The sequence below is a fragment of the Aspergillus tubingensis genome (assembly GCF_013340325.1).
Source record: "Aspergillus tubingensis WU-2223L DNA, scaffold_4, whole genome shotgun sequence".
Lineage (NCBI taxonomy): Eukaryota > Fungi > Ascomycota > Eurotiomycetes > Eurotiales > Aspergillaceae > Aspergillus > Aspergillus tubingensis.
Genome location: NW_023336278.1, coordinates 485,995 through 513,191, shown reverse-complemented (window position 1 = coordinate 513,191; position 27,197 = coordinate 485,995). Strand labels below are relative to the sequence as shown.

The window sequence follows — 27,197 nt, the reverse complement described above, 5'->3', positions numbered from 1 at the left end:
TGCTTGCATGTTTACAGGCTAGCTTCATTGTTCAACAATACTGTGGTATGGCCAGATGGGATTATCTCCTAGCATGGATGGGCTACCCAACGAAATAAGCAGACATGCCTTGTAACTGCCCCATCCTACCAATAGCTTTCTTTGGATATGATTTCTTCCTCGAATCAGCACCCTTTATAGTAGCATGGGCAGGACCATGTGACGAACAAGAATAAAGTCAGACAGCATCTGCAACCAACATGTACGCAATCCGAAAACGCCACCAAGCTCTGCTGAACATCTTGACACTATCTGTAAAATAGTGCAGACGGGGGAGAAAGAAAAGCAAGCATATCCCGGAATGCCATGGCAATGAGCGGTAACCACTGCAGATGGCGTCCCAAAAAGATGCAGTACCTGTCTTGGAGTCAGTCATTATTGTAATTGAGACCCTCTGAACCCGTAGTTGCTCTGGGTTTAATCTCCATCTCTCTGATAAAATGCGTTGATGGCTCCACACTTGCAGGGCGAAATTATTTGAGAACCTACAGTCCATCTTTCTAGAGGGTGCAGTAATCAAAGAGTGAAATCGCTCGCAGCCGACCAACCTTAGATTAAAACTGCATGAAATCAAAACCTTTAGCTTTTAGCTTTTAGGCAGGATCCATAGTCTATATTCTCTCAACCGTGCGACATTCAACCGCATCAGTGGGATTCCATCCTAAGGTTCTCATAGTTCTCGGGGATGGATCTCCACGCCAAGACTGGCGGGTCTGGATTTTCCTCCGGTCGCTTCGATTGGTGCAACTACTGCCATCCTCATCCTCATCAACATTCAACATCTACCCGCAATATCCCGGTTATATCCTATCTCGGGCTTAGAGTTTCCTCCTCTCGCAGTCTCCCGAACTCGCTCCGTATTCTGGCACTCGCCTGCTCGGCTCATCACAGAATATGGCTTCCCAATCTGATAAACAGCCAACCCCATCCGACCAAACCAATCCCAATGCTTGGGAGCGGGTGGAGCGGAAATTCACCAGGTATGTTTAGGCGTTCGCCTCTTTCTGATTCTCACCGTCAATGTTCTCCTCCTTTTTTAATAATCGAGCGCCATAACGCGCTCGAATCTTCGAGCCCTTGGTTTGACTTCTCTCGTGCTGCTCCAATGATTCAATGGTTTCCATCCATCAAGGGAGAGGGGACAAGGTCGATCTGCTAGCCCATGACACCTACTTGTAGATAAGAGTTCATTGCTGACAATCACCTGTTGTCTTTAGCAAACCGGCAAGCGAATACTTTGACCCATGTCAAGATTTCGCAGATCGAAGCCTCAAGTGCATGAAGCGCAATGGCTTCGATAAGGAGATGTGCTCGGATTATTTCCAGTGAGTTCACCAACTCGTCACAGGCATCTCCTCGCCTTCTACTCAGTCACTATGATTGGTCGACTTGCTGCCATTTGTCTCTGAGAAATTACCTATGGTGCCATCTTCTACCTGTCAAGTGGCTGAGGTAGCTGCTTTCCGGAGTTTCCTGCCGTATATGGAATATCCACCCCATAGACTGACCAAATACTATCCAGGGCTTACCGGGATTGTAAAAAGGAATGGGTGAGTACGGACCATTAGGCTTGATTTTCTGTGGCCTCACCACTCCCTCGCCGAGATCACCCCTCGGAGGAATGATTGCACTCCCATTGGGAGAATTCTTGGGTCGCTTTCGGTTATGGATGGACTAACGCATCTCTCCAGTTAACACAAAAGAAGCTTGGCTCGTCTGCAGCCAAACGCTGATCGAGGGCTTCATGAGTTCCCTTTGCTTCACTGACTTGCATTTGGAACTGCCACCACTATATTCGCCCTGTTATGGCGCCTGTGTTTACCAGACCTTCAGTATCTTCTGAGCCAGAACCATGCTCTCACTTATCTCTTGCTCTCATTGGCGTGCTACCACTTTTGTTCTAGCCCAAGGCATCGACATGAATGCTACTTTTCGGCGGTCTCGGTCATGCACCAGCAAGCCGCCTATATGTTCAGTGACTTGGCGAAAATTCTGTTTCCATCACCAGCTGCTGTTATCGGGGAAGCGATTACTGTTTCTGCCATGAGATACCTGGCCTTCCTTCACCATTTTCCAGTTCGTCTGTACAGTGGAGGTCTCATTTGGGCATGGTCCTTCCTGGCGTTCATAGTGCATGGCTTCAGTCATTGGTCTGGCTTCTGTTATCTGTATAATATATGCGTCACTATTATAGTAAACCCGGTCCCAACTCTTGGCTCACAATACCAGAATTTGTTAGCTTTATGATATCTATTGCAGCATCTTGTAGTCGTGTTGCTTCACCGAACCACTAGTGGTAGTACTAGATAGAAGTTTGGACAAGCAAATAAAGTTAGTACTATCCTATTGAACTGAATTGGCGAAGTATATACTCCGGGTTAGTTACTAAAATATACTACCAGTAGTACTACTACCTAATGCTCTACAGAGCAAAACATAGAGCTAACACTCTGTGTTTTCCTCCTCTAGCCCACCTTGCAAAAGCTACAAAAATTTTAGATAAAAACGAATAATGCTACTAGTCATACTTTCCATATTACTCGTGCACACTGATGGCTGCCGGAAGCATCAGATTCCCCGGCGGTCACCGCCTTCCCGCAGAGCTTCCCCGCCCACCAAACTCAGCAGAAAGCCGATAAAGAAAGTATGAGGAGACAGACACCTTAATTTCTCCCCTCATCATCGCCGTATATACTACCCCGCACACCGTGTGCTGTGCTTGATCGCGCAGCATACGCTTCTGTTCCCTTGTTCTTCTTATAATTAAATAGATCCCTGGGACCTATACCCCTCTGACTCTTCGAGTCTGCCCCTCTCGTCATGTCCACCAGTGACGCCGTGTTTCATCGGCGGAACAAGCAGGTTCAAGATGCCATTGATGGGCAGAACCTCAAGCAGGCTCTTCAACTGATTGATAAGCGCATCAAGAAGGGCGAAGACACAAGATTCCTTAAAGTGGGTAATAATACTATACTCTACTCATTCATATAAACACGCTACCTCCAATCGCTTACCGTGGTTTTGTCAACATACATCTGCTAACTAATGGATAAAGGCATGGAAGGCAAACATCCTGTTCCGTCACGCCGACGACGCAAACCGTAATCGCGGTATCTCGGAGACCCTCGAATTATGCAAAGCTGAACCGCCCACAACGGATCTCGACACCCTCGATATCCTTCATGAGACGCTGGAGCGGCTGCCCAACCATGCGGACACACTGAGGAGTATCTGGGAGAAGGCCTCGAAGGCCAATTCGAAAGACTTGGATATTCAAATGAGATGGTTCGAATATGCGTTCGAAGGCGACGACTGGAAGTCCGCACAAAAGGTCGGTACACTGCACGGGCATTGCTCATGGCTTCCGAGGCTGATGATTGTCTCTCGTTGGCGGATTCTTAGGCTGCTATGGCTCTTCAAAGTAACTTCCCAAAGACGAGGAAGTACCACTTGTGGGCCATCTTCCTTAGCTACCTCGTTTCTATCGACCAGGCTAGCTCCGAGGCTGATCGCAAACTTTTTGGAATGCTGGCCTACCGTATGATTTCTAAGGCTGCCGAAAGTGTTCCTTCCGATTCGGTATGTTCTTCTCCATTTCAACCCCGGACTCCCGTTGGACGTTCTGTCCGATATGAGTCTGCTTCGATGGCTTCAATGGTGTAACAAAATGGTGATGATTGAAAACAGAAGGAATTGCTGAGCCCTCCCAGAGCTATCCAATCGGCCGAGGAGTTGCTATTGCTGATTAAGATCTTTGAATCCCAAGAACGTCATGCCGAGATTGTGAAGATCCTCGATAGCGAGAATCTTGGTATCAGCTCGCGCGTGATCCAGAATGACTGGTCATTTATTGGAGAGAAGCTTTCGAGCCTGGAAAAGGCTCAGATGTGGACCGATGGCCTGGCCTACACCAAGGGGCTGCTTGCGATCCCGACGAACGAAGCTGAACAAAAGGCTCTCCAGGAGCGTGACGACTGGGCTGTTTGGCACCTGCTTATTGCTGCAACCAAGAACATCAACACTTCAGAGTAGGTGCTCCGCTTCGTTGTGTGGCATATACAGCAGCTAACGTTATGCCCAAGAACCACGGATGCGACACGGAAGTTCGTTGACGAATTTGTTGCGGCTGTACCGAAGTCCCGTAATGCGCAATTGGCTCGACTTGACCTGATGCACTGGTCCTTCCAGGCGGGTGTTTTGAAGGCCGAGGACCTGATAACCGCTTGTCAGGAGTACTTCGATCGCAATAAGCACAAGCTTTATTGCTTTGGCGATCTGCGAAGCTACGTTCCAACACTGGACAAGAGCGCTGCGTTGAAGTTTGTAGAATACGTATCTGCAAGCGCAGCTGGTAAAACTGATGTAAGTCACGAAGCTCAAAAAGGCTTAACTCCAGCTAATCCTTTCCGTTAAAGGAGGTTGCAAAGATCAATGCGCTCAAGTGCGAGTACTGCTTTTTACTGTCAGCAGACGAGAACAATGCATCCAAGGCAAAGGTTGAGGAGTTCGTTTCTCGTTGCCTGCAGGTCTATCGCGAAGTCGAGCGCCCCGAAAAGAGCTCAGCACCTTCTACTATCGAGAGTCAGCCCAGTGATGACTTGTGTCTGCTTGCGGCCATGAGCTTGAGTCGCTTTAGTGGCGCATTGATTCCCGACAGCAGCGAACAAGTCCCGGATACTGTTCTGATTCGCGCAGCAGCAATCCTGGAACGTCTTTTGGTTGACTCGCCTCATAATTACCAGGCACTGTTGCTTCTCGTGAGGATCTACCTCCGTCTTGGCGCAGGATCTCTTGCCCTTAGAACGTTCAGTAAACTCTCGGTGAAGCAAATACAGTTCGAGACGGTTGCTCATAACCTCTTCACCCGTCTCGCGACTATCCACCCCCACTCTGCACCACCAATCGAGGGAGCAGAGTACAAAGACTTCAACCCCCAATCTGCTTTTATCCAGGCACTCAACTTCTACAAAACAGCCGATGTCACGACTGTTAGGAATCGTTCTAAGGGATTGGATTATGGAAGCTACTTCAACGTACAAGGCACCATTGATCTGCAGAAACGCCTTAAGCAAAGTATTTGCCGCAGAATGTGGGCTCTGGATGTGAGACGCATACAGCGACTGGCTGGTGGAGACCCTATGGGTCGTTACCAAGACATGGGTAAGTCAGGTTATCTTTAGTCCGAGGTGTGTTGCTCACACAAACAACAGCGAGAGATACATCACCTCTGGTCGACCAGCGTATTTTTGACGCATTCATGAATTGCGAAACGCCTGGCCAACCCACCTTTGAGGAGCGAATGCGCCTGGGACCCCTGCCTCGCGTAAGCTAATTCTCGTCCTGCGACCCGTGGGTATGGCTGACCAGTCTAGGATCAATGGATCAAATCTTCAAGGATGACAGACCATCTCTTTGACCTTCTCAAATCTATGACGGCTCAGAAACCCGTCTCTGTGGAACCTGAGTTGCCTAGGTTTGAGGACGTTGTGGGACCCGAAGCGGAAGTTGAAATGACCCCGTCAGAGATCGAAAGTGCCAGGGTGAACCTTAACATTCTAACCTTGGCTTTGTTCCTGAACGGATCGAAGTCAGTCACCTCGGAACAGGTGGATACCTGTCTCACCCAAGTCGAGGAGTGGCTGGAGTCCAAGCTCAACGACGTCACTGTGAACGACGCCAATATCTCGCCAGTAATATCCAATACGGCAATCTACGTGAAACCAAAGGCCCCAACTGCTCCGTCCTGGAGGTACTTCCATAGCCTTTTCACAGTACTCGACTCGCTTAAGGCCCTGTCCCTTCTCTACACAGTTGGGTTGAGAAAGGGCACCAAGGGCAAGCTGCCGAAAGAACGTGTCGAAAAGTTGGCTGACAGGACACGCCAAGTCCATCAGGGTGTGCGAGCCAATGTTCGAGCCCTCAAGTCTTTCATCTCTGCTCCCGGTGTTCTCGGCTCGCTGACTGATTTGGTCGTGGCTGGTTCTGGAAGCGAAGATGGCTCCCAGCTCCGTACCGAGCTGGAAAAGACTTTGGATACGGCTGCTTTGGAGGTGTTCTGTGGCGAGCTGATGGAGAGCTGGGAGGAAGGTCTTGGTGGGGTGTTCGCCGTGTCTATGTAGAACTCAGCGAAAGCAGCATGCATTGAAGCAAGTTATGAGCATTAGATAATCCATCCTTAGCCAAGTTTCCCCAAAACAATACAATCCATCCACTGATACTCTTCTCGACGTGTGACATCCGCACCCAAGATGGCAATTGCTACCATCCGGGGCCATGGGATAGTCTGATATTTCGGTTTCAGGATGCTTCCCACTTCTGTAGTACAGTTGGACCCCAAAGGCGCCATTGAGAAAAATCGGCATGTAAGACAGACGTGACCTTGGAGTTAGAAGAGCGCTCACGAGACCTGTATGCGAGAATGCTCATCTCTCTGCTACAACGAAGATTCGGTATTTCACTTTGATTCCGATCACGCACGGCTGTCCCATGTAACCCATACCCTTGGGTCAGAAACATGGTCGATGAGTCTAGCGAATCGAAACAGCCAGTGCCTGAGACGGTGAAGCACCAGGGTAAGCTCGACAAGCAAAGAGAGGGTCACACTAGCATTGCAGCGTAATTTCCCCGACCCATTGTCGTGGGCACTTCCACAACCCTCCCAGAGTTGTACCACACACCAGTTCCCCGGCAGGTTGTGACGCCTTACTATCCAGGGGAAAAGGTTTCCAACTTCGTTTGGGACCATTGTTTGATCCTCATGGCTAGCAAGGACAGGGTCCTGCGAGAACTAGTTACACCCTAGAATGTATCACTTTTGTCGCCTTGGGGCCAGGAACAGAACAAGGGTTATAAACTCCGGTTGTCGGCTTGGTAGGCCTAGTTAATGGGATTGTTGCTGATGTAGCTCTTTCCCTTTGTCTGGTGGACGATACCATGGCCGAGGTCTACTCGAATGGAAACTCTTCTTCACCCTCTTATGACTATCGCTACTCGCATCAGCCTTGGAATGTGGTCACTCAGACGGTGTGTCTTGTCGTGAGTACTGGCTTTGTTGCCATGCGGCTGTATTCGAAGATCCATATCACGAAAGCGCCTGGTTGGGAAGACTGTATGTGGGATCTTGTTGTTATTCGTTTTGGGCTCGTCGATGAGGTGCTGATGAGCTGTGTTCTAGGGACATGCTGTCTGGCTTGGGTATGGAACAACTCCTGCTTGCCATATCATACGCTCATGCAACATCACTACTACTTAGCTCGGACTGTTAGGTTTTGTCGGTATCTCCCTCGAGGCAGACAGACATGGAATCGGTGTTCATCAATGGGAGGTTGATCCCCATGATCTGAGCGATTTCGCCAAAGTATAAAACGGCCCTGCCCATTCTAACTAGGCATATCTGCCACAGCGACTGACCTTGAGATATAGCTGATAAACGCATCGCAGGTTCTCTATGGGCCTCTGATATTCCTCACCAAACTATCCATCTTCCTTCTTTACTTGCGGGTGTTCGCTCCATCTCCCAAGTGTAACCAGTGGTGGTTCATACAGATTCTCATGGGGCTGAACTTTTTCTTCTACTTGGCAGATACTATCGTGAAGATCTTTGAATGCACACCAAGAGCAAGGATCTGGGATAAGACTGTCCCGGGTCGTTGCATTGACGCTGTCATACCTGTCCTTGTGACGTCCATCGTGAACGTCGTCTCGGATATCATGATGCTGCTGATGCCCATCAGATGTGTCTGGCGGTTGCAAATCACTTTACGGAAGAAAGTAGGCATTACAGCTATATTTGCAGCTGGTCTTTTGTGAGTTTGCCAGTCTAAATTGTTCCATCATGTTCTTCGACGACAAGTAAACAGCGCTAATTGCAACGGACAATATAGCGGCTGTCTCGCCAGCGTGATGCGTCTGCGTTGGAGCGTCAAAAACCGCAACACAACGGATAATACTTACGATGCGTTTCCTGAGCTTTTATGGACGTAGGTGATGATACCTTTCCTTCCATCCTATCCAAAGTGTCCTTCTATAGGGACTGATTTATATAACTAACCATGTCCTGCTAGAACGGCGGAAATAACCTCTGGAATTATCGCCAGTAGCTTACCAGCCCTGCCGAGCTTCTACAGACACACCTCCCAAAAAGCCAAGAGACTCGTCAGGAGCATAAGCACCGCAAGTCTGACTACATTCAAGAGAAGACTACCCAGCACAGGCAACGGATCTGGGGCTCGACAGTCTGTTTCGCATCTTTCCTGGCATCCAAGTTCCGATCCAAGCAGATCCGAACTGGTGCGGTCCGGATCGGACTGGGAGATGGGGGAGATCGGACCATTTCACGGAACGTTCTTCATGACTACAACAGGCACTGCGGAGGGAGATGGGGAGAAGGGGTTCCACTCTAATATTGATGGGCTCCGGGTGGAGGAGGAGGGATGTAAACAACAACTGCCGAGGGGTGGAATTCTGAAGACAGTGCAGGTGGAGATTGAGTCTGGGCCTGCTCTGAAAGAGTACGAGTAACAGTTTAGTATATTCTGTGTAGAGTGAGTTGCGTATGAGAACGACGGAGATGGTGAAATTGAACAGGATCTCATAGATGGAAACTCCGCATTGATCCAAAATCCCCATATATTCCATAGACTAAACTAAACTAAACCCAAAGTAGTAACAACTTATAGACACCTCAGGCATTAACACATGACAAAGACGGGCAAACCAACCCTAAGCCCTAGTGCTCGCTACGCACTGCCGCAACGGCCAACCAAAACCCAGCAAAGTCTATCGCGATTCCATCCGCACCGACGCCCCTCGACTTCGACAACTCCCAGCAGCAACCTCCGTCGTCGCCAACCCGCAGTCGTCCCAACCGTCGTGATGGCGCAAGAACGTTCCGGAATCGTGGTCGGTCTGAACAAGGGCCACGTACGTTGTCCCCTGTCCTGAAGCTTGTTTTTTGAGTGTCCCGTTTTTGTCTTTGCGCGTGGAAAGATTTGGTCCGGTCGAGTCGACGAGATTTCAAGCGTGTGAGCGGTTTGCGGAAAGGTACAATTTGGATGGGAATGGAAAAAGAAAAGGCCGAGAAATTTGGGAGGAATTTAAGAATTATATGTCCGGAGAAGGGTCTTTTTTGTCTGCAATGCGGCGGAAGGATTCCTTTACAACGGCCCGACATTTTTGACCTTTACATTCGACATGGAAAAGATTGGGAACTGGGAATTGAAATCGTCCGACTCGGCTGGATCATATCGGAATACTGCTGCTTTGATATCTCCAATTATGGAGTTTTTCGCGGTTGAAAGACAAGGAAGATCAAGGACAATCGGACTAACATGTCTTTGATATCTTGCAGAAAACCACCCCCCTCAACACCCCCAAGACCCGGATCAGCCGTACCAAGGGCCAGTCTTCCCGCCGCACGGCCTTCGTTCGTGAGATCGCCCGCGAGGTTGTCGGTCTTGCCCCCTATGAGCGTCGTATCATCGAACTCCTGAGAAACACTCAGGACAAGCGCGCTCGTAAGCTCGCCAAGAAGAGAGTACGTTTGCCAATGCCTTGCCTTTGTTATCTGGAGGGAAGGTACGGTTGGGAGGTTCGATTGTTTGCTTGTCCGCTTGCTTGCTCGCTCAATTGTCTCTTCGGTTTCGGTCCGCTTTATATGTGCATCGTGTTTTTCGACGTCTCCACGATTACGCTTGATCGGCATGTACGGACCCATGATTGTTACCGGATATTACCATGGAGAAGGAACCGCCGTCGACAATCCATCCATCACCAACCAACCATGAATGCCAGCCGGAAACAACAAGCCACACCGACGAAGCAAGCAACACACCAACCACGGAACCATCGAGCAAAACGAGCAAGCAAGCAAGCAATCTGAACCACCACCACCACCAACCTATCCACTTCCTCCAACTCTCCTATACCAAAACCACCTGCTAACATACAATTTCCTACAGCTCGGTACCTTCGGCCGTGGCAAGAGAAAGGTCGAGGACATGCAGCGTGTCATCGCCGAGGCCCGCCGCACTGGCGCTCACTAAGCTTCCCATTTCTCTCTCCTCAAATATCTCCTGTTTCCAGTTTTCTCTCTCTCCTATTAGCCAAGAATGAGATAACGAAAACATCCCACACCCAACCTCAAAAAATGAAATGAAAGTGAAAGTGAGAAACAAGCAAAATCATGTTTCAATACATCCCTCTCTCTCTCTTCCTCCGAGTTGTAAATTAGCCCCTAGCCCCTAGGGCGCAATGCGTGGTGTGTGAGGGATTGGCTGGTAGGGGCGCTTGACTTCAATCTCAGTACTTCAGCCCCCCGGGCCTCTTTCACGAGTTTGTCTTGGAGGACTTGGGGGGAGTCTGGGGTTGATGGACAGGAAAACAAAAAGGGAATGAAATGAGAAAGGTTTAGAAAAACGGAGTTCAATACAATACCACTGCACTACTGGGATTTTTTCATGTTTCGGATTGGTTTGCTTGTTGATGATGTTTTGCTTTTGGTAGGTTTATTTGCTCGTACTTATACTGTAGATGTACTTCGTAAGGACCTTCACTACTACTTATATACTATCCGTTGGGAAATGAACGGAACTATGAGTTGGTATTAGACAGCCGTATGACTCTCATTTGTACGTTGCGTAGGTTGCTTGTTGACATCAATCATAACTATTTCGCTATCTATCTGCTACTATATCATTCATTTCTTGCCCGGCAACTTCAACCACTTAGGCATTCCGCCCGGTTTCCGCTTCTCGCCACGAGCCCCGTCTCCGGTGCTTGTCGGCTTCGGCCTGCTAACTTCTGAGTTATCTGTTACGTCCTTGGGCTGCTCGACCTTGAGTTCCTGCGCGCGTGTCCGCAGCTCCGGTTTTAAGAGTTCCTGGCTTTGCCGGGCGGCCGGGGATGCGTTCGCATCCCAGGTGAAGTTGACCAGCACACGGCCAACCATAGCTAGATCCTTGATCAGCAGCTGTTGGTCTGAGTCGGGGACAATGTTTTGAATGTTTCTCCCCGGCTGTCCTCCGCTAGATGTCTTGGGGAGGGAGGATGTAATGGTGAATTTCTCGCTGGCGAATGGCGCGGCAAGACAGTTTCGAACGAAGTCGTAGAGTGACTTGCCCGTATCTTCCTGTCCGAACTTGGCCACGACCTGGCTTTGGTCTGGTAGGCGCACTTTGACATCTACTTGTGTGACTGCGGCAAGTCGTTCCTCTTCTGCAGCTGCCTTGGCGGCGATTTCGGCGTCCGTTGGGAGCCGTTGGGGTCGGGAGGTTGCGTTCAGTCGTCGCTGATGTGCCTGTGCGTGTTCGATGGATGGGATGTAGTCGGTCTCGTTGTAGTTTGTTTGTGCGGACTGGGGTGTGGTGTTGGAGGGGGGAGAGAACACCGTTATGGGGCGGGAGAAACCAGTTGGTACCTCGGTGGGTTCTGCACCAGGCGCATCAGATGTAGGAGCAGTTGGTAGGGTTTGTTCAGTGGTCGAAGGTGCCTCGGATGTAGATGCGGGCTGTTGCCGTGCCTCCTCTTCTTTGTTGGATGTATCGGCCTGTGGTGGTTGCTCTGTAGGTGCAGGCGGCTCTTCGGCCTTGGGGGTCACGTCGTCGAACGGTTTGAAGTAGTCCTGAATTTTGACCATAGCCTCCTCCAAGGGTTCCTCTGTACGGCGAAAACTCAGCCGCAGCAGCACATTTCCGTTATTGAATCCCAGCTGTGCCAAAGACTTCTGCAGATCAGTAAACGAGGACAGTTCCCGTTCCATAATCTGAACGACCGGAGTTTCGTAGTAGAGTCTTCCTGCACCTTCATTGCCACTAGGGACACCTCGTCCAGTCAGATTCCGGGTCGAAGCACCTCCAGCAACCCCAGCCTCGAATTTGCGCAATACTAGCCATATTGTTGTCGTGCTGGGGAATTTATCCAAGAGTCGTCTGTTTGGGGGTGCCCCTCGTGCTTCTGATTCAGGCAGTTGTAGAGCGACGGTGACGACGGAGGGCGAACGGGAGAGCTGAACCAACTCCAGCTTTGCGCCGGAAGTGAGCCCAGAGAGGCGAAATACCAATGAAAGATCGAGCTCTTTACCTTTGTATCTTGACAAAAGCCGTCAGTCTTGTGAGCTTCGTAAGATGGGTGTAGTTGATGCTTACTTTAGTCCATGTTGGCTGGCATCCACACCTAGCTTTGTACAAGCTTCTTGTAGAACATCAGTTAGATGCTTCCCAGGTGTCGTCTTGATAGTAGCTCGTCGGGCTGTCGAGTCAAGAACCACGACATGAGAGCTCATGATTTGAGGGATTGGTGTTGCGGGGCGGGGAAGATGAGGTTGAGAATAGGACAGAGAATGGCCGTCAACTGGCTATTTTTGCAGCAGTGAGCGACTTTGTAATCAGCTTATCTATTCAAATCCAACTAACAAAAGTCTAGACCAGTAGAGTGAGAGAAGAGGATGGGGAGGGTGAGGGGAAATGGTTGTTCAAGGCGGAGGGAAATGATTGTAGGCAGCGGGCGCAAGCGTCATCGGCAGAAGCTCGGCGGCTCCACGCGTTGCTGGCAGAGCTTCAATCACTCCTCCATCCATCCATCCTCCGCCCATCTTCCATCTCCCATCGCCTCAACCCTCCCTCTACACGCTCACATCTCCCTTCATCCCTTGGAGCTTGACCCGGAAATTCATAATCGATCTTATTTCGAGCTTCTAGTTGTGCAATTCTTTGTTAACCATGGTATGTGTGCTGCGTGACCCTCACCTCGTCCTCGAACGAACCTAGCTGACAGACCTCCTCCACAGAGTTCCCCTTTCGATATCAGTATGTAATAGCTTCGCACAGCTTACCATCATAGCTACTAACTCTTGGACGAACAGATGGCGGTGCCTGCGTCGCCATGGTGGGCAAGGACTGCGTCGCAATCGCCTGTGATCTCCGGTTGGGTATGCAGGCCCTGACTGTCTCCAACAACTTCCCCAAGATCTTCAACTACGGCCCCTCTACCTTCCTCGGTCTGACTGGTCTGGCTACCGACGTGTCAACTGTGTCCGACCTCTTCCGGTACAAGGTCAACATGTACCGCCTCCGCGAGGAACGGAACATTGCCCCCCAGACTCTCGCCAACCTGGTCAGTTCGTCGTTATACGAGAAGCGGTTCGGACCTTTCTTCGTCAGCCCCGTCATTGCCGGAATCAACAGCACAACGGGGAAGCCTTTCATCTGCGGATTTGACAGTATCGGGTGTATCGATTTTGCGAAGGACTTCATTGTTAGCGGAACTGCCAGTGAGCAGCTCTTTGGTACCTGCGAGGGTCTGTGGGAGCCGAACTTGGTAAGACTCCTCCCTCGTGAAAAGAGAAATGAAGGTGGTGATGTTGAGTCTGTACTAACACCATGGTGTAGTCTCCCGAGGACCTGTTCGAGACCATCTCGCAAGCCTTGCTCAGCGCCGTCGATCGAGACGCCCTTTCCGGTTGGGGTGCACAGGTGTATATCATAGAAAAGGACAAGGTCACCAAGCGCCTACTTAAGGGAAGGCAAGATTAGATGGCATTCTCTGGAGTATAATTGTTTTCTAATGTCACGCCGTTCGTCTGTTTAATTTACGTCCCTCAACATGGAATCTTGCTGTTGATAGCAGTCTCTGGCGCCAAATGTCTCGACTCAAAGATACGTGCTGTCGATAGAGATTGACCAAACAGAAAATGAGTATTATGAACTATGATCAAGCCCTGGATAGCCATGCTTGGGGTCTAGACTTGCCGCCTAATACATAATAGGCCGAGTGAAGGGTACGAGCTACCATGTGTTTTACACCCATCGGCTCCTACCTTCGATGTCTGGCCCGTTGTTTGATTAATAATTATAATGGGCTTGAGTAATACGACGTAGTTCTCATCACAACAGTAAGAAGGGTTTCTTTGGCTTATTACGCAGGTAGTAGGCATCTACATACCGACGGCAGATCAGTCTTCACACCCTCGCATGCTGCAAAGCACACCCCCCCCGGGGCCAATACCTTGATTCGAATCAGTGCTTCGAGATCTAGTTTTTGGGTCTATTTTTCAGTTTACATTTGCCGGTTTCCCACCAAGGGCCGCATGACGGGGATAGCTGCTGTACGCTTTAAGGAAGTTTTATGCCGTGGGTTACCCGGCCCGTAGATTCGTAACCCTTCCGGTACAGTGGAGACCTCATACGTACAATGTGAATGCCCGGATGGCACAGTTGCATAATGGCATCTGCCACCCCGGTCGAGGCCTCGCCGTCCGTGCATATCTGGGGAGGATGATAGAGGTTAATTGGGAAGCCAACTGATGGGAGAAACAGGAACAGAACAGGTTAGTTGGTAAGGATGATTGCAGGATGAAGATATGATGCAGAAGTCGTAGGAACCGATCGGGTTGCAAACGAGGAAGAGTCTGGGTAGAGTCTGGGTCGGGAGGTCTCCCGGTGACAGTTAAGAGCCAGTGAGAAGGCGTGGTGACGATGTTGACGGTCGTCACTCATCAGACGAAGGAGGGTCTTCTACCTCCGTAGGCATCTTCATCCATGGATCCTTTCCCACTGCTGGCGAGGTACCAGGTGCAACCCACGAATGCTGAAACTGGGAAATTTGTCCCGGAGCAAAGTGAGAATAATTTATTCCTTAGCCAGAGTGTGCAGTAGTGTAAGTTTAGTAGGCAGGCATGCAGAGATAGCCACGGGGTCCAAACCGGTGCTGACCTCCCCCCGGCCGATCGCAACCTTGAATCCCCTTTTTCCCCATTTTGTGTGATCCTTCAGTCATCCTTGACTTGGGATTCCCCAGAACCTTTTTCGCAAAGCCGGGACAAGTTAGAGTCTCGAAAGCCAGCGAGAGCCTGGTGAAGGGGAGGTCCAAAACTTGCCAGCATCTCGCTCCGTTTCAGCCTCCCCGCGTCTAGACCTGGCGATCGGCCCAAGTTGGCCCCATCGATTTCTCAGGCTCGCTTCTTTCCCCTCCTCATCGTCCCATTCCTGGTCGCTCCATCTCATCCCGGCCTGGATTCTCTATCTCGCATTCCGTCACTCTTCCTTCCTCCTCTTCCCTCCCACCCCATCCCGTCTCCATCTCTCGATCACCATCCGCCCGTTCACCGGTTGGTCTGTGCCATTAATCTCTGCCCCAGAATTTGACTCGGCCAGTCGTCGAGGGAACGCTTCTCAACCATCGCGATAAGAAATCGAAAGACGGATCGATCTTCAGGGGTTTTCAGGAACGGGAAAAGGAAACCCGAACAATATAGCTGAATCCGAAGCATCCAGCGAATCACCTACAGATTCTTTCCCAGCGGAGAGAAAAAGCGGAAAAAAGGGAGATTTCTCCCCCCAAAGCAACAGAACCTCTCGGTCTTCTATTGACCAGCTTGCACCCTAATATCCTTCGAGTCATTCATTTTGATCCTATCGGAGGATAATATAATTTTCAAGGCCGGTGCCTGCTCTTTTGCAGAGCATCCCCCGCGGTGTAGCTCAGCGTGGGCTTCATCTTTTCTATCGACCCCAAAGTGATGTATGTATTGAAGAGCCAGAGCCATCTAGGACGGGCATTGTGCTTGGTAGCCTCCTTCTATCCCTACTACACACCCTGCTGGCATGAACATAGCTAACGAGGGCTCCTGTTTGACTGACCGTACAGACCGAAAGCCATGCGCTGTGCCCCTTCCAACAATCTGGGTCTTGATTCATTGATATCTTATCAATCCCCCTCGGTAACCTGGCGACCTCCCATATTATCATCCAGCGCTGTATCTCCGCCTTAGATTTGGTCTTCAACAGCAAATCGAGGGAACTGCAGTGCACCCACCATTCGGCACATCATGCCCGATTCCGCGGAGTCAGAATGGTCTAAATCCTTTGCATCCGGCCCAACCATGTCGTTACTTCCGTGCAAATCCCAGGTTCTTCCGGGCGATGCGTCCGCATCTACTTTGCGCGAGGACGATGCGCAGGCCGACTCGTCCGGTCGCAGATATATCGGAGCGCCTCAGAACGTGGCAATCGACCGGCTGGTGAAATTGAAGCAGGATCTTCGAACCCTCGGATCGGAAAGGTTTTGGAATCATCTCATGGAGAATATCAGTTCGATCTGTGACGCTCAGTACGTGTTTGTTGCTCGCAAGGCCCGGGAGGACGAGTCGGTCAACGAAATACGAGGCCACAAGCCATATTTATTCGGCTCGGCATTCTATTACAATGATGGATACGAAACTGCAGGCATGCATCGCCACAGATACTTTGCTGGCGGGAATCCCCTGTCCCATATGGATCACGAAAAGCCCTGTTTGATCCCGGAGAATTTGGGCTCCTACATATCGTTCGATCAAGATCAGCTGCCGTTCGCTGCAGAAGGCTATCTGGCTGTCCCCCTGTTCTCGGAAACCAAATGTCTCGCATACCTTGGTCTGATGTGGTCGGAGTCCGGATTGAAGAAGCGCAACCTTTCGTGGTCGTTTCTCGAAATGATACTGTATTCTTTGGAAGATCTGGTCGTCCAGCACATCCGTGACGACCTTGAAGCGGCAAACACACAGCAGGCGAGCAACAGCAAGGCGAGAAGTATGTCTGCCAGCCACGCGATTGTCGAGGATGCACACATCAGCATCCCTCATGGATTAGCCGACTTTGCCTCTCACCCATTGAAGCCTTATGCCCGGAGTTTGTCACATGAACTCCGCACGCCGATGCAGGGTGTTGTCGGGATGCTAGATGTCATGCATGCCACAGTTCGCGAAGCTATCCAGGACAAACCATCTCCGAAAGCGGGGTTCGTTTTCCGCACACTCAAGGAGAGTATCGAAATGGTTCAAGGTTCGTGTTTCGTCCATTCTTAGATCCCCTTTTCCGAATGCTGACTCGCATTTTTTCATCTTTACAGATAGCGCGAGACGAGCGGTCGAAGCAGCAGACAACGTGGTCCACGCCTACGACCTGAACATGCAAGTCCCCAAGACTCCTCAACTCGAAAGAGACGATTGTTTTGGTGGACCCGTCCAAACACCATTGAGCACATGCGACAGCCGGCCAAGTGTCTTCGTCGAAGGAAGCAACATCACGGTTAATCCGTACAAACGACGACGGAGTAATCCGCCAGAATGGAACATCGGCACAACGCCAAAACAGAAGGTCCCACGCGTCGTGTCGCCAAAGGGACTTTCTCCCCGTAGCGAGGAAGTCAAAAACGCCGTCCACGAAAGCGAGAAGTTGATGAAAGCCGCCCCTGCTCATCAGATAGAAGCAGTAATGGCCAACATGGTCAATCCCCGACCATCGCTGGCAGTTCGCCGCTCGGCACCGCATCTCTTGTTGGAGGGCATTAACGTCAATGTTGTCCCCGCGCTGAGGTTCACCAAGCTTCGCGATCTGCTCCGTCTAGTGATCAATGAATCCTTGCATGTTGGTGGTCGGCCTGACTTTGCTGTGAGCAATGCGACCGACACGGGGGAGAAGATTGAGATTCGGTCACGCTCATCAAACGGTGAAGTATTTTCCAAAACCATCAATTGGTCAGTCGATCCCGCGCTACCGGATACACTATTTGTGGATGATCGCGACCTGGCCAAGTTGATTTCGTGCGTTTTCCTCAATGCGGTCAAGTTCACCAATAGCGGTGTGATAACCGTGTGTGCCACCGTTGGCCGCAAGACCAACGATGTCTTGATCGCTGTGAGGGACACTGGACCTGGAATTCCAGAAGCATTCTTGCCTAAACTCTTCAAGCCGTTTGCTCGGGAAGACACATCTACCACTCGGAGTAAGGATGGGCTAGGACTGGGTCTCCTTGTAGCCAAGGGTCTGGCCAGGAAAATGGGCGGCGACCTCACCTGCGTTCGCTCCTGCACCACCGGTCCCGACCATGGCTCCGAGTTTGAGATCAGAATTCCGGCCAACCAGCCCGATCCGACATTGGCTCCTCCGAACAAGCTGTTGACACCGCCGCAGCTCTGCGATCCTTCGCGCATGACCAGTGCGAGCACCTCGACGGTAGAATCGTCGTTGCTGTCGCCCGCGCTGCGAACACCGAGTCAGCCGATCCAGCAGCCGTCACCTAGTTTGACTGAGGAATCGTCTGTGACGTTGACCCCTGCGCGTTCGGTTCCCCATTGCAAGTCAATGCCACGCCACATTAATGGTGACACTCATGACAGTAAACTTGGTGAAAAGCATCCACTCACCTTCCTCGTTGCCGAGGACAACAAGATCAATCGGCGTGTGTTGGTTCATATGCTGAAGCGCCTTGGCTATAGCGACATCTACGAAGCTTGTAATGGAAAGGAAGCGGTCCGCATCATGCAGGAGGTTCTGGTCGCCCAAAGCACAGCAGAAGGCCCCTCTCCCAAGCTCGAGAGCACGGCGGACGGGTTTCCGATCCCCAATCCTCCGAATCATCGCAAGAAGATGAAACCGGTGGACGTTGTGTTGATGGACCTGTGGATGCCAGAAATGGACGGATACGAAGCCACGTCCAAAATCCTTCAGCTAATAGATGAATACCACGGTCAAATCCCCCCTAATTGTCGGCCTGAGCAGCAGCATCCGCCTCCCATAGCGACGCCTGCAGCCCATCAGCCTGTGGCGCCGACGGTCCTTGCCGTCAGCGCTGATGTCACCGACGAGGCACTCAGCCGCGCCTCGAAAGTGGGCATGAAGGGCTATATGACCAAGCCGTACAAGCTCTCGGATCTCGAGCGATTGATCCTAGGGTTTTGCAGTGATGCCACGACCCCTGCCGCCAGACAACCCGACGACTCGACGATGAATACATGACATAGATACATACTCCGGTCTTTTCAGTTATTGATTCCCACCCCCCGCTTTATACCTCATTTTGTCTTTCTTTTCTGTTGTTGTCTGCCATTGAATCTTGATTGGATCTGGTACCACAGCATGGGCGCTGTTTCTACTGCAGGGAGCAGCTGCATTAATGTTAGAAGAATAATTTTTTTAGTGCTGATGTATTTACGAGCGATCTTCTGCATCCTTTATGATCAAATGATGACTGGGGGCAAAGATGGAAACGCACACGTTTCGTCCAACTTGAAAGAATGCAATGATTTTTGGATGGTCCAACACTTGAATGAATGCTAGATAGATAAATCTCGCTGTTACTATCTATACAACCTTTCCCTCCAATAAGCACTAACTTAGTAGACCCGAGCCACTTACAGTAGCGAAAGAGAAGACAAATCATCCTTTGGGTTGACATAGCCGAGAATACTTAGTATGCACACTAAACATCTTTTCATAGTAGCCAAGAAACCCTAGAAAACTCCACGACAATCGGGCATTGCTGTCTACATCTTTGATTGTAAGTTGGTATAACTGTCACCACAAGTGCCGCGTATTATATTCTGTGTTCGAGGAGGCAGTGTTGCGATGGCTCTAGTAGTTTTGTTGTAGGACTACCTCCAGGAACTAGCATATTTGTTGGGTTGGTATAGTACACTGCTCTGCTACTATGCCTCGGAAAGCATAGGCTGTGGGCTGCAGCAGAGCAGATGCAACAGAGGGGGGGGGGGGGGGTCTTTGGGTTATCTTCTGGTGGTTGGGACCAGGATCAATCTAATAGGAGTTGTTGCTACGATGAGATGAATGGATCGGGTAGCGGCATGAAGGAGAAGAGTTGGTCGATTGGCTTAGACTGCTGTGGGAGATTGAGCATAGCCATGAACTCTATATCTATACTCTTAGTGCTGAGTTGCTTGCACGTGGCTTGTATTGAATTAGGAAAGTTCTCAGGCATACTTCAGTTACTAGAAGTATGACAGTGATGGGTTTGCTGGTTGAGGAATCCAGTTCTGATAGAACAAGTGATATTAGAGAGCATGATCCATACTAGCAAGGAATTAGGGAAATGTCTACCATCATATATGCCATGTTAATCCAGTAAGTATTATTGGTCCTTCTAATTGATGTAATTGTATGGAGAGTAGTATCGGCTGCTGTCGTATCTTCTGTGACTACTGTGATGCATTGGATTCCCTTGAACACCTGGTTTCCGTATAGTGGACAAGCAAGATGCTGAGAAATTCTTGGGACTACAATACCGGTCATCTTCATATCAAGCATCCCAAAAAATATGTGTCGGCAGAACGATAGAGGCAGGGGAGTGAAGCAGATATCGCAAGGTTTCCTTGAAGTAGTAGCAGCAGAACCACATACATGCATTTTACATTCACTCATCAAACTCACACAAGAGAGAAATAATAATCGCTAAACAACCGATCATAGCTAGCTAGGTAGTAGTTTATTGTAAGTACAACCAGGTACCTCTCACTCATTCCTTTTGGCCTATTTTCTTCAACTTGTACTCCCCCGATCTCGAACAAAGAAAAAGAAAAGTAAGTCCCCCGTTTATGTCAACTTCTGCTTGATGAAGAACGACCGCAGATGCGAAAGCTGCCAAGCACATGCCACCGACAGCACAGCCAGCTGGATGAGAGTCCACCGAACCACGCGGGAGTTGGTGGCCTCAGACTGGTCGCGGAATTCAGCTTCACGTTCCTGTTTAGATACATTGTTAGTAAGTCATTGATCATACTGCCCAAAACATCATCCCCGTGGTGGGAAACATACCCGCTGGAACACCTGCTCCCTACGAATATCCTGCAACCGGCCGTTCAGATCCTTCACCTTCTGCACAATATCCTGCATCTTGTCCTTGTCTTCCGTCTCGATCTTGCTGGTCTCACCGATGGCCATGTCCAGAGTGACCTGGACGGCACCGGACGGGGCGCCCGACAGCCAGCCGCCGCCAGTTGCGGCGTTGGTCTCGGGAGTCACACAGATCTTGTGCAGGCCGGCGTCGGCAGCGGAGAAGGTAAAGCGACCAGAGTGGCTGTCACGCTTGGAGACGACGCGGTGGTCGTTGTCGAAGATCTCGTCGACGGTGACGAGCATCTTAAGGTTAGGGTCCACATTGTAGGTGTTGGATTGTTGGTTGATCACGGCGGTAGAGTAGGTACCTTTATCATACCCATATCGCATTAGTATTGAGTAGTGAATAAAATGGGTAAGCAGATAGTGAGTAGCATACCGACAACCAGGGTATCCTTAGGGAGCTCCTCAAAGAAGCACTTTGTTTGGCGGCCGTCCATGTAGAAGTAGAGGGCGTTGGCGGGCACCGAGAGGCACAGGATGGCACAGACGGCCATCAAGGAGGACAGCCATGAGGCGGAGGATCTTACCGGAGCCATGATGCAGTTGAATGGGAGAAATTGGCGGAGGGGGAAAGAAACAACAGAGGGAGGGAGATGATGAGAACAGTTGGCGATGAAGCGATTGCCTCGATCTGGCCGGATCCCGTCTTGGCGCGAATTCTCATGGCTTTTGCTTCTCCGCCTTCATCTTCCCTTCCATCTCCTCCCCTCTTCCCTTCTCGCTCCTCGATCATCATCATTGCTGCATTGCTATTTTCTTGTTGGTTTCATTGAAAAATTACATACATCGCACTTCGTCACCCCTTGGAATTCGCTCAGCCCTTAAACCCCCACAGGTGCCTCCGCCATGGCCGCCGCCGATGTTCGCGACATGCTGGATCTGCCCGCGGAGGGCCAGCCCCGACCTCATAAGAAACAGAAGGTCGTCGAGAAGCGTCCAGGTGAGCTTCTCTCGGTTCCCTTACTCACCTAAAACTATTCTGACATATTCCCAACGCTAGAGGGTATTACCCGTGAGCTCTATGCTCTGCTAGGTGAACGAGCACCTCCGATCGCCATCAACGAGAACCGCTACAAGGGACGCCCGAAATGGACGAGCAAAAAGCGCGTCCAGCCATGGTACGCACACACCACCATATATCTACTGCTCTCCGATACCGAATACTGACTCCATCAGGCGCATGACCCCCTTCATCAACAGCGCCCGCTCCGACGGCCTCGTTCTCCGCCACTGGCAGCGCCAGCATGAATCCGCCAAGGTCCCCGCGCTGGAGGGCTCCGAGATGGACGTGGACGAGAAGAAAGAAGACAACGCCGATGCCTCAACCTCCGACAATGTACCACAGCAAGACTCCGTATTCGCCAAATACAACATCAAAGCCCGCGTACCCAACCGCTACACAGACGAGGAATACAACCGCCATCTCAAGAACGACGACTGGACGCGCCAGGAGACCGACTACCTCATGGACCTAGTTGAAGAGTACGACCTCCGCTGGGTCGTAATCGCCGACCGCTACGACTATCAACCGCACTCCGTCGACGGCGACTCCAACAACACCAGCGCCCTTGTCCCCGCAAAGCAATACCGAACCATGGAGCAGATGAAATCGCGCTACTACTTCATTGCCGCAAGCATGCTCGCACTCGAACACCCACCCTCTGAGATGTCCGAAGCCGAATTTGAACTACACGAGAAGATGCTCAAATTCGACGCCGACCGTGAACGCTCCCGCAAAGAACTCGCCGCCCTCCAACTCAACCGCACAGCCGACGAAGTCCGCGAAGAAAGCGTCCTCCTCGAAGAACTCAAACGCATCACCGCCAACGAACAAGACTTCATCACCGAGCGTCGTGAACTTTACTCCCGCCTCGAAGTTCCCATCAGCGTCGGCAACACAACTATGTACCAATCCAGCCAAGGCCTTTCTCAACTCCTCCAAACCCTCCTCCAAGCCGACAAGAGCAAGAAACGCCGCTCCATCCTGGGCCCCGAAGGTGGCGCCGCTCCCAGTCCCGCCGGCGCAACCCCTGCCCCCAATGCCCCCAGCAGCGCCCGCGACAGCCGCGCCGACACCCCGAACGCAACCCCGGCCGCCGCCCCAACCAACAAAAAGGCCGCCGCGGCAGCTGCAGCCGCAGCCGCAGCAGCGAACAAGGAAGTGCAGCAACAAGCCGTTCGGACTCTCACCCCCGCCGAAGAAGCCAGATACGGCGTACAACACCACGACCGACTGGCACCAGGCGTGCAATTCCGCAGTGACCGCGCACAGAAGCTTACGCAAGCGAAATCGAATGTGCAGACGCAGAAACTCGCTGCCGCGCTGGCGGAACTGGAGGTACCGCTGCGGCTTGTCATGCCGACGGAGCGCGTCTGCAGGGATTTTGAGAAGTTGATTCACTCGGTGAATTTGCTGTTGGAGGCGCGGAAGGTGTCGGAGAAGGTGGAGAGTGAGATTCGGGTCTTGGAGGCTGCGAAGGAGGAACGTGAGAAGAAGGCAAAGGAGGCGCTAGAGAAGGATGGTAAGCCTGAAGTTAAGTCGGAGCAGCAGGAGGATCAGCCGCTTCCTGCGGCGGCGGAGGAGAGTGCTGGGGATACGGAGGGGCAGGAGAAGGGTGCGACGGATGAATCGGGGGAGAAGGCAGGAGGTGCTGGTGCTGGTGAGGAGGGAGATGGGCCTTCACATAAACGCTCTGCTAGTGTGCTGAGCAATGCTAGTGATAAGAGTACCAAGCGGCAACGGAAGTAAAAGAGAATTGATGTTATGGGCGTTGGAGAATGGGCGGCGTTTTTGGTGTTTCGATATACCTATGTACGACTACATGAAGCTTGGGCTTGACAATCACTGGTTTTAATGCGATTATTTCATCGATGTAATACATTCAATATTAATCGTTTCCCCATCTTTTTACTGATACAGTGGGCCTTTCTCATCTTAGAGATGATAGCCAGTTACCGATATGATTTGAGTGCCAATATTGACTGTCCAGTAACAGCTGGTTTCTAGAAGTGAAGAGGCAGCGTCAGATGCATCAAGTGTTACATTGATAATAGTCGTTGTAACAACTTGCCAGTGCGGTTTGTGCACCGACGGCCTCAAAAATATACTATGTGATAAGTGGCCAAAGCGCTGGTAGCTACCCAAGCATTTCTTGGTAGTCCTGGTAGGTACTTTTCCAGTCGTCTGGGATCGACTCTGACCCGGTTTTGTCAGAAGAATTATGCCGATCCTTTTTTGTATTATGGGTGCCTGTCTGGACGGTCTGCTGGTCGTGTTCTTGTCCCTCGTGCTGGAAATCATCTGAGCCGGCTGTTTCATGCAAGTCCTCGGCGGAGACAATAGGGACATCGTCATCGGCACTTTTAGCCCTATTTCTACGGTCGAGGACCTTGAATTTGAGAATGCGACCCTCCTTTCTCCGCGCCACGGGGTATCTTCCAGCTGGAGTGGTCATTGTCGCAGTCGAGTTGGCTTCAAAGCCGCGCGTAATCGCTGACACACTGCGACCCTTCAACAAACTCCCTGTACGTCGCAACGTCGCCCATCTACCCAAAGGTCGCCCCTCAGTACTTCTGGTAGAGACTGGCGAGCTTTTTTGTTCACTCTGTTGTTCGCTCGCAGGCTGGTTTGGATCAACCCAAGAGCAGAAGTCCCAGGGATTTTTTGTATCAACTGCAGCGGGATCGAGCTGCTCCTTCTTACGCTTGGAGAATTTCTCCAGCACTGAGGACTTGAGCTGTTCACCCAAGCCTTCACTAAATGCACTAGAGAAGCTGCGAAGACGTATGCGACTCACAACGCTCGATAGCTCGAAGCTGGAATTCCCGGCCTTAGGAGATATTTTTTTGTTTTGTCCTATAGTCTCCTTCCCAAAGGGCCTTGATGATCCACCTGCAAGATCCACGCCTACGGCTTTCACTCCTGGGACACTGGACCCAATGTAATTGGGCTTACCTGGAGGTTCATCGGCTCCGTCAATTGCAGGTACCAGAGCGTATCCGTATCCAAGTCGCCGGCCTCCTGACATCCATCCAACGCTCACCTTGCGAGGCGGTGCAAGGTCCGCATCCGCGTCGTTATGGCCATGTGCAGGAGAGCTGAGTGAACGGGCTGATTCGAATCTCTCGGCGAACATGTTTTTCTGTGCTTCAGCTTTATCTGCAGCCTGGTCTGCAATGGGAGCATAACGAGCATTCACCAGTGACGACTCCAATGATCGAGGGGAACAACTGAAAGAAGCGATGGGTTCATGAGGTTGTTTAGTATTGGCCTGACTCTGTATTCGTCTATCTATAGAGCCGACTCGATCATCTGTAGATGACAGGCTGGTCTTCTGAGAATAGCACGAGGACGCCTGGTTCACTGGTCCCCTAGGTCTTGGTCCTGTTGCGTAGGTATCCGGTGCCTTTCCTGCTCCAAACCCAGAAAAGTCGTGAAATGGCTGGGATGCGTTCCACGTCCCGGCAGTGCTGGTCCACCGATTCTCATCGAACGACTGTTTCGGTGATAGCATACGAGGAGACGTTGAGCGAGATGCCAAGGTCGTCGGGATATTTAAATCACCAGGGTGAACTGAGCAATTGTCTGGTACAGGGCCTGCGGGGGGCTGCCGGCGTCGTTTCCTGACAGAGATCTGTGAAGATGGCCCAACCAAAGAGTCGGCAGACGTGGCATACGAGAATGGCACAGGAGACACCGGAGTCGAATAACCCGAGTCATGTATACCAGGATCAGGTGAAGCCATTCGAAGTGGAGGCCGGTATCCGTGTTGTTTTGGATACACAGGTCCATTTCTCATCTTGCCCTGAATTGGACTGCCCGCCATACCTCTTTGAGGCCTTGCAACCCTGACTCGACGGCTCCCATCATCTGTGCCGTGGAAGGCAGAGGAGCCTTGAGACAATTGGGTCATGCAAGACACCTGTCTCTTCGAACGCAGAGCAGATTGTGACTCTTCCCTTATAGTAGGGTCCGCACATGGTGCACTCTCTAGGTCTTCGAACTCTGGACTATGAGCCTGCAAATATGGCAACCCCTGTCCCATCTCGCGCCTCAAGGGGGAGACAGCAGCCTCCTCAAGAATGCGTGGACTACAAGGATGGTCTCTGGTGTGGCTTATCTGCTTGGGGGTGCCTATGAACTGCGCGTCGCTGTCATATCCCCTTTCGCTCATGAAGCTGCTCCCAATCTCGTCGGGAGTAGCTACTCTTTCACCAGGACTGGCAAATCTGGAAGAGAATGGAAATGCTGGGGAGCCAGACTTTCTGCGATCATTTTTTGGCTTCACGCGCTGGTCTCTGGCTTCTCGAGAGAAACGTCTACGGAGTCTATCGGGCAGGCCACCGGAGGAGCGTCTGGGATGACCGGGGCGTGCGACATCGTGCCTGTCCTTGGAATACCCTAGCAGGGTCAGCAGTGCCCTTGTCACTCGAGCGGACTCGTGGCTCACCATCCGAATCGCCATCTGGTGCTGGTTTAGCGGAGTTCAATTTGTAGGAGTGTCTTGTGTCCGAGTCTGAGCCTTTCCAGTATTTTCTGAACCGGGGACAGATGAGGAAGAACGCCATCGGGACAAGATTATTATCTCAAGGTGAATGATAATGCCCATGTCAACAAGTCCATGGGTTTGCGTTGTTTATCCATGGTGGGCAGTCCGTCCAGATGGAGCTTTCTGCGCAACTTCCTCCTTCAAGCTTATGCAACATACAGGAATGGAAGCTGCGACTACATGGAGAGGAGCAGCTGCGTTATTAATAAAGCTCTACGGTTCTCAACCAGAACATCGAATTTTGCGAGCATTGTGGTCGACACCTGATCTACGGGGGGCATTCGAACTGTATCTATAGCATGCTCTGCGGTAACTGTTCGTCGGCCAGCTGAGCTTCCCCAGACCTGCATGCATGCAAGATACTCCGCATCCCGAAAGGAACTCCGAACACCATGTTCAAAAGCCGAGTACTTCAGAACCAGAACTAGAGACACGTTTCAAAGCATTGTGACTCGACAAAAACTTCGGGTTAATTTTCGAATGAGTCACTAGTAGAATACTGTCGTAGTACTCGGTGAATTGAGACGGATCCCGAGTATCGGGGGAGGAAGAGTGATTCTGGCTCTTTCCATAACGAAGATGAAATCAATCTAACGACATTCATCAGCTAGTTATTTTCTACTGCGTACTGCGTATCTTGACCCATGGACTGTGGCAAGCTCTAGCGCCGAATGGCAGATCTCACCTCAGATTTGGGTAATTGCCCACTCTGATAGGCCCATTGGCCACCTCGTGCAGCATGCTGGGAGTCAGCCGATGCGGCCAATGGGTCTCAGCGCAGATCCATTTTGCAGGTCCGAATCGGCTCCATCGCGGACAGAAGCCAGTCTCGACTGTATGGGCAGCAGAAGAAGAGTTGGAACTGCGTAGGTAATGGGCGTGGCTAACCAGCTCGTATCAGCCTGGCAACCCACCAGCCAGAACCTTAATGGGGGCCGATCCCGGA

At 51.1% G+C, this 27,197-nt stretch overlaps 9 protein-coding genes across 9 annotated transcripts; 6 read left to right on the top strand and 3 right to left on the bottom strand.

Moving 5' to 3' along the window:
* Positions 1-933: 933 nt before the first annotated feature.
* On the top strand, positions 934-1,607 carry AtWU_02705 (coiled-coil-helix-coiled-coil-helix domain-containing protein; the record flags this gene model as incomplete). Its single annotated transcript, XM_035497818.1, has 3 exons — positions 934-1,019; positions 1,257-1,364; positions 1,562-1,607. The coding sequence occupies 3 exons, from the start codon at positions 934-936 to the stop codon at positions 1,605-1,607; spliced, it is 240 nt and encodes a 79-aa protein (XP_035353711.1).
* A 1,252-nt stretch (positions 1,608-2,859) lies between these two features.
* Positions 2,860-6,158, top strand: AtWU_02704 (MDM20/NAA25 family protein; the record flags this gene model as incomplete). Its single annotated transcript, XM_035497817.1, has 8 exons — positions 2,860-2,994; positions 3,095-3,370; positions 3,442-3,618; positions 3,727-4,067; positions 4,122-4,401; positions 4,455-5,199; positions 5,250-5,362; positions 5,412-6,158. 8 exons carry the CDS (start codon positions 2,860-2,862, stop codon positions 6,156-6,158), a joined length of 2,814 nt encoding a protein of 937 aa, XP_035353710.1.
* An 814-nt stretch (positions 6,159-6,972) lies between these two features.
* Positions 6,973-10,082, top strand: AtWU_02703 (ribosomal protein L36e; the record flags this gene model as incomplete). The annotated part of the gene is made up of 8 exons (XM_035497816.1): positions 6,973-7,233; positions 7,292-7,396; positions 7,462-7,844; positions 7,923-8,018; positions 8,103-8,549; positions 8,772-8,961; positions 9,389-9,574; positions 9,999-10,082. 8 exons carry the CDS (start codon positions 6,973-6,975, stop codon positions 10,080-10,082), a joined length of 1,752 nt encoding a protein of 583 aa, XP_035353709.1.
* A 653-nt stretch (positions 10,083-10,735) lies between these two features.
* On the bottom strand, positions 10,736-12,319 carry AtWU_02702 (putative UBX domain protein; the record flags this gene model as incomplete). The annotated part of the gene is made up of 2 exons (XM_035497815.1): positions 10,736-12,125; positions 12,183-12,319. The coding sequence occupies 2 exons, from the start codon at positions 12,317-12,319 to the stop codon at positions 10,736-10,738; spliced, it is 1,527 nt and encodes a 508-aa protein (XP_035353708.1).
* A 436-nt stretch (positions 12,320-12,755) lies between these two features.
* On the top strand, positions 12,756-13,568 carry pup3 (proteasome core particle subunit beta 3; the record flags this gene model as incomplete). Its single annotated transcript, XM_035497814.1, has 4 exons — positions 12,756-12,758; positions 12,824-12,842; positions 12,899-13,353; positions 13,425-13,568. 4 exons carry the CDS (start codon positions 12,756-12,758, stop codon positions 13,566-13,568), a joined length of 621 nt encoding a protein of 206 aa, XP_035353707.1.
* A 2,294-nt stretch (positions 13,569-15,862) lies between these two features.
* On the top strand, positions 15,863-18,809 carry AtWU_02700 (sensor histidine kinase/response regulator; the record flags this gene model as incomplete). The annotated part of the gene is made up of 2 exons (XM_035497813.1): positions 15,863-16,853; positions 16,921-18,809. 2 exons carry the CDS (start codon positions 15,863-15,865, stop codon positions 18,807-18,809), a joined length of 2,880 nt encoding a protein of 959 aa, XP_035353706.1.
* Positions 18,810-20,396: 1,587 nt separating this feature from the next.
* Positions 20,397-21,238, bottom strand: AtWU_02699 (emp24/gp25L/p24 family protein; the record flags this gene model as incomplete). Its single annotated transcript, XM_035497812.1, has 3 exons — positions 20,397-20,546; positions 20,619-21,007; positions 21,079-21,238. 3 exons carry the CDS (start codon positions 21,236-21,238, stop codon positions 20,397-20,399), a joined length of 699 nt encoding a protein of 232 aa, XP_035353705.1.
* A 310-nt stretch (positions 21,239-21,548) lies between these two features.
* Positions 21,549-23,451, top strand: AtWU_02698 (SANT/Myb-like DNA-binding domain-containing protein; the record flags this gene model as incomplete). Its single annotated transcript, XM_035497811.1, has 3 exons — positions 21,549-21,642; positions 21,703-21,820; positions 21,879-23,451. The coding sequence occupies 3 exons, from the start codon at positions 21,549-21,551 to the stop codon at positions 23,449-23,451; spliced, it is 1,785 nt and encodes a 594-aa protein (XP_035353704.1).
* Positions 23,452-23,839: 388 nt separating this feature from the next.
* AtWU_02697 (uncharacterized protein) lies at positions 23,840-26,270 on the bottom strand (the record flags this gene model as incomplete). Its single annotated transcript, XM_035497810.1, has 2 exons — positions 23,840-26,103; positions 26,153-26,270. The coding sequence occupies 2 exons, from the start codon at positions 26,268-26,270 to the stop codon at positions 23,840-23,842; spliced, it is 2,382 nt and encodes a 793-aa protein (XP_035353703.1).
* Between the last annotated feature and the right edge of the window lie 927 nt (positions 26,271-27,197).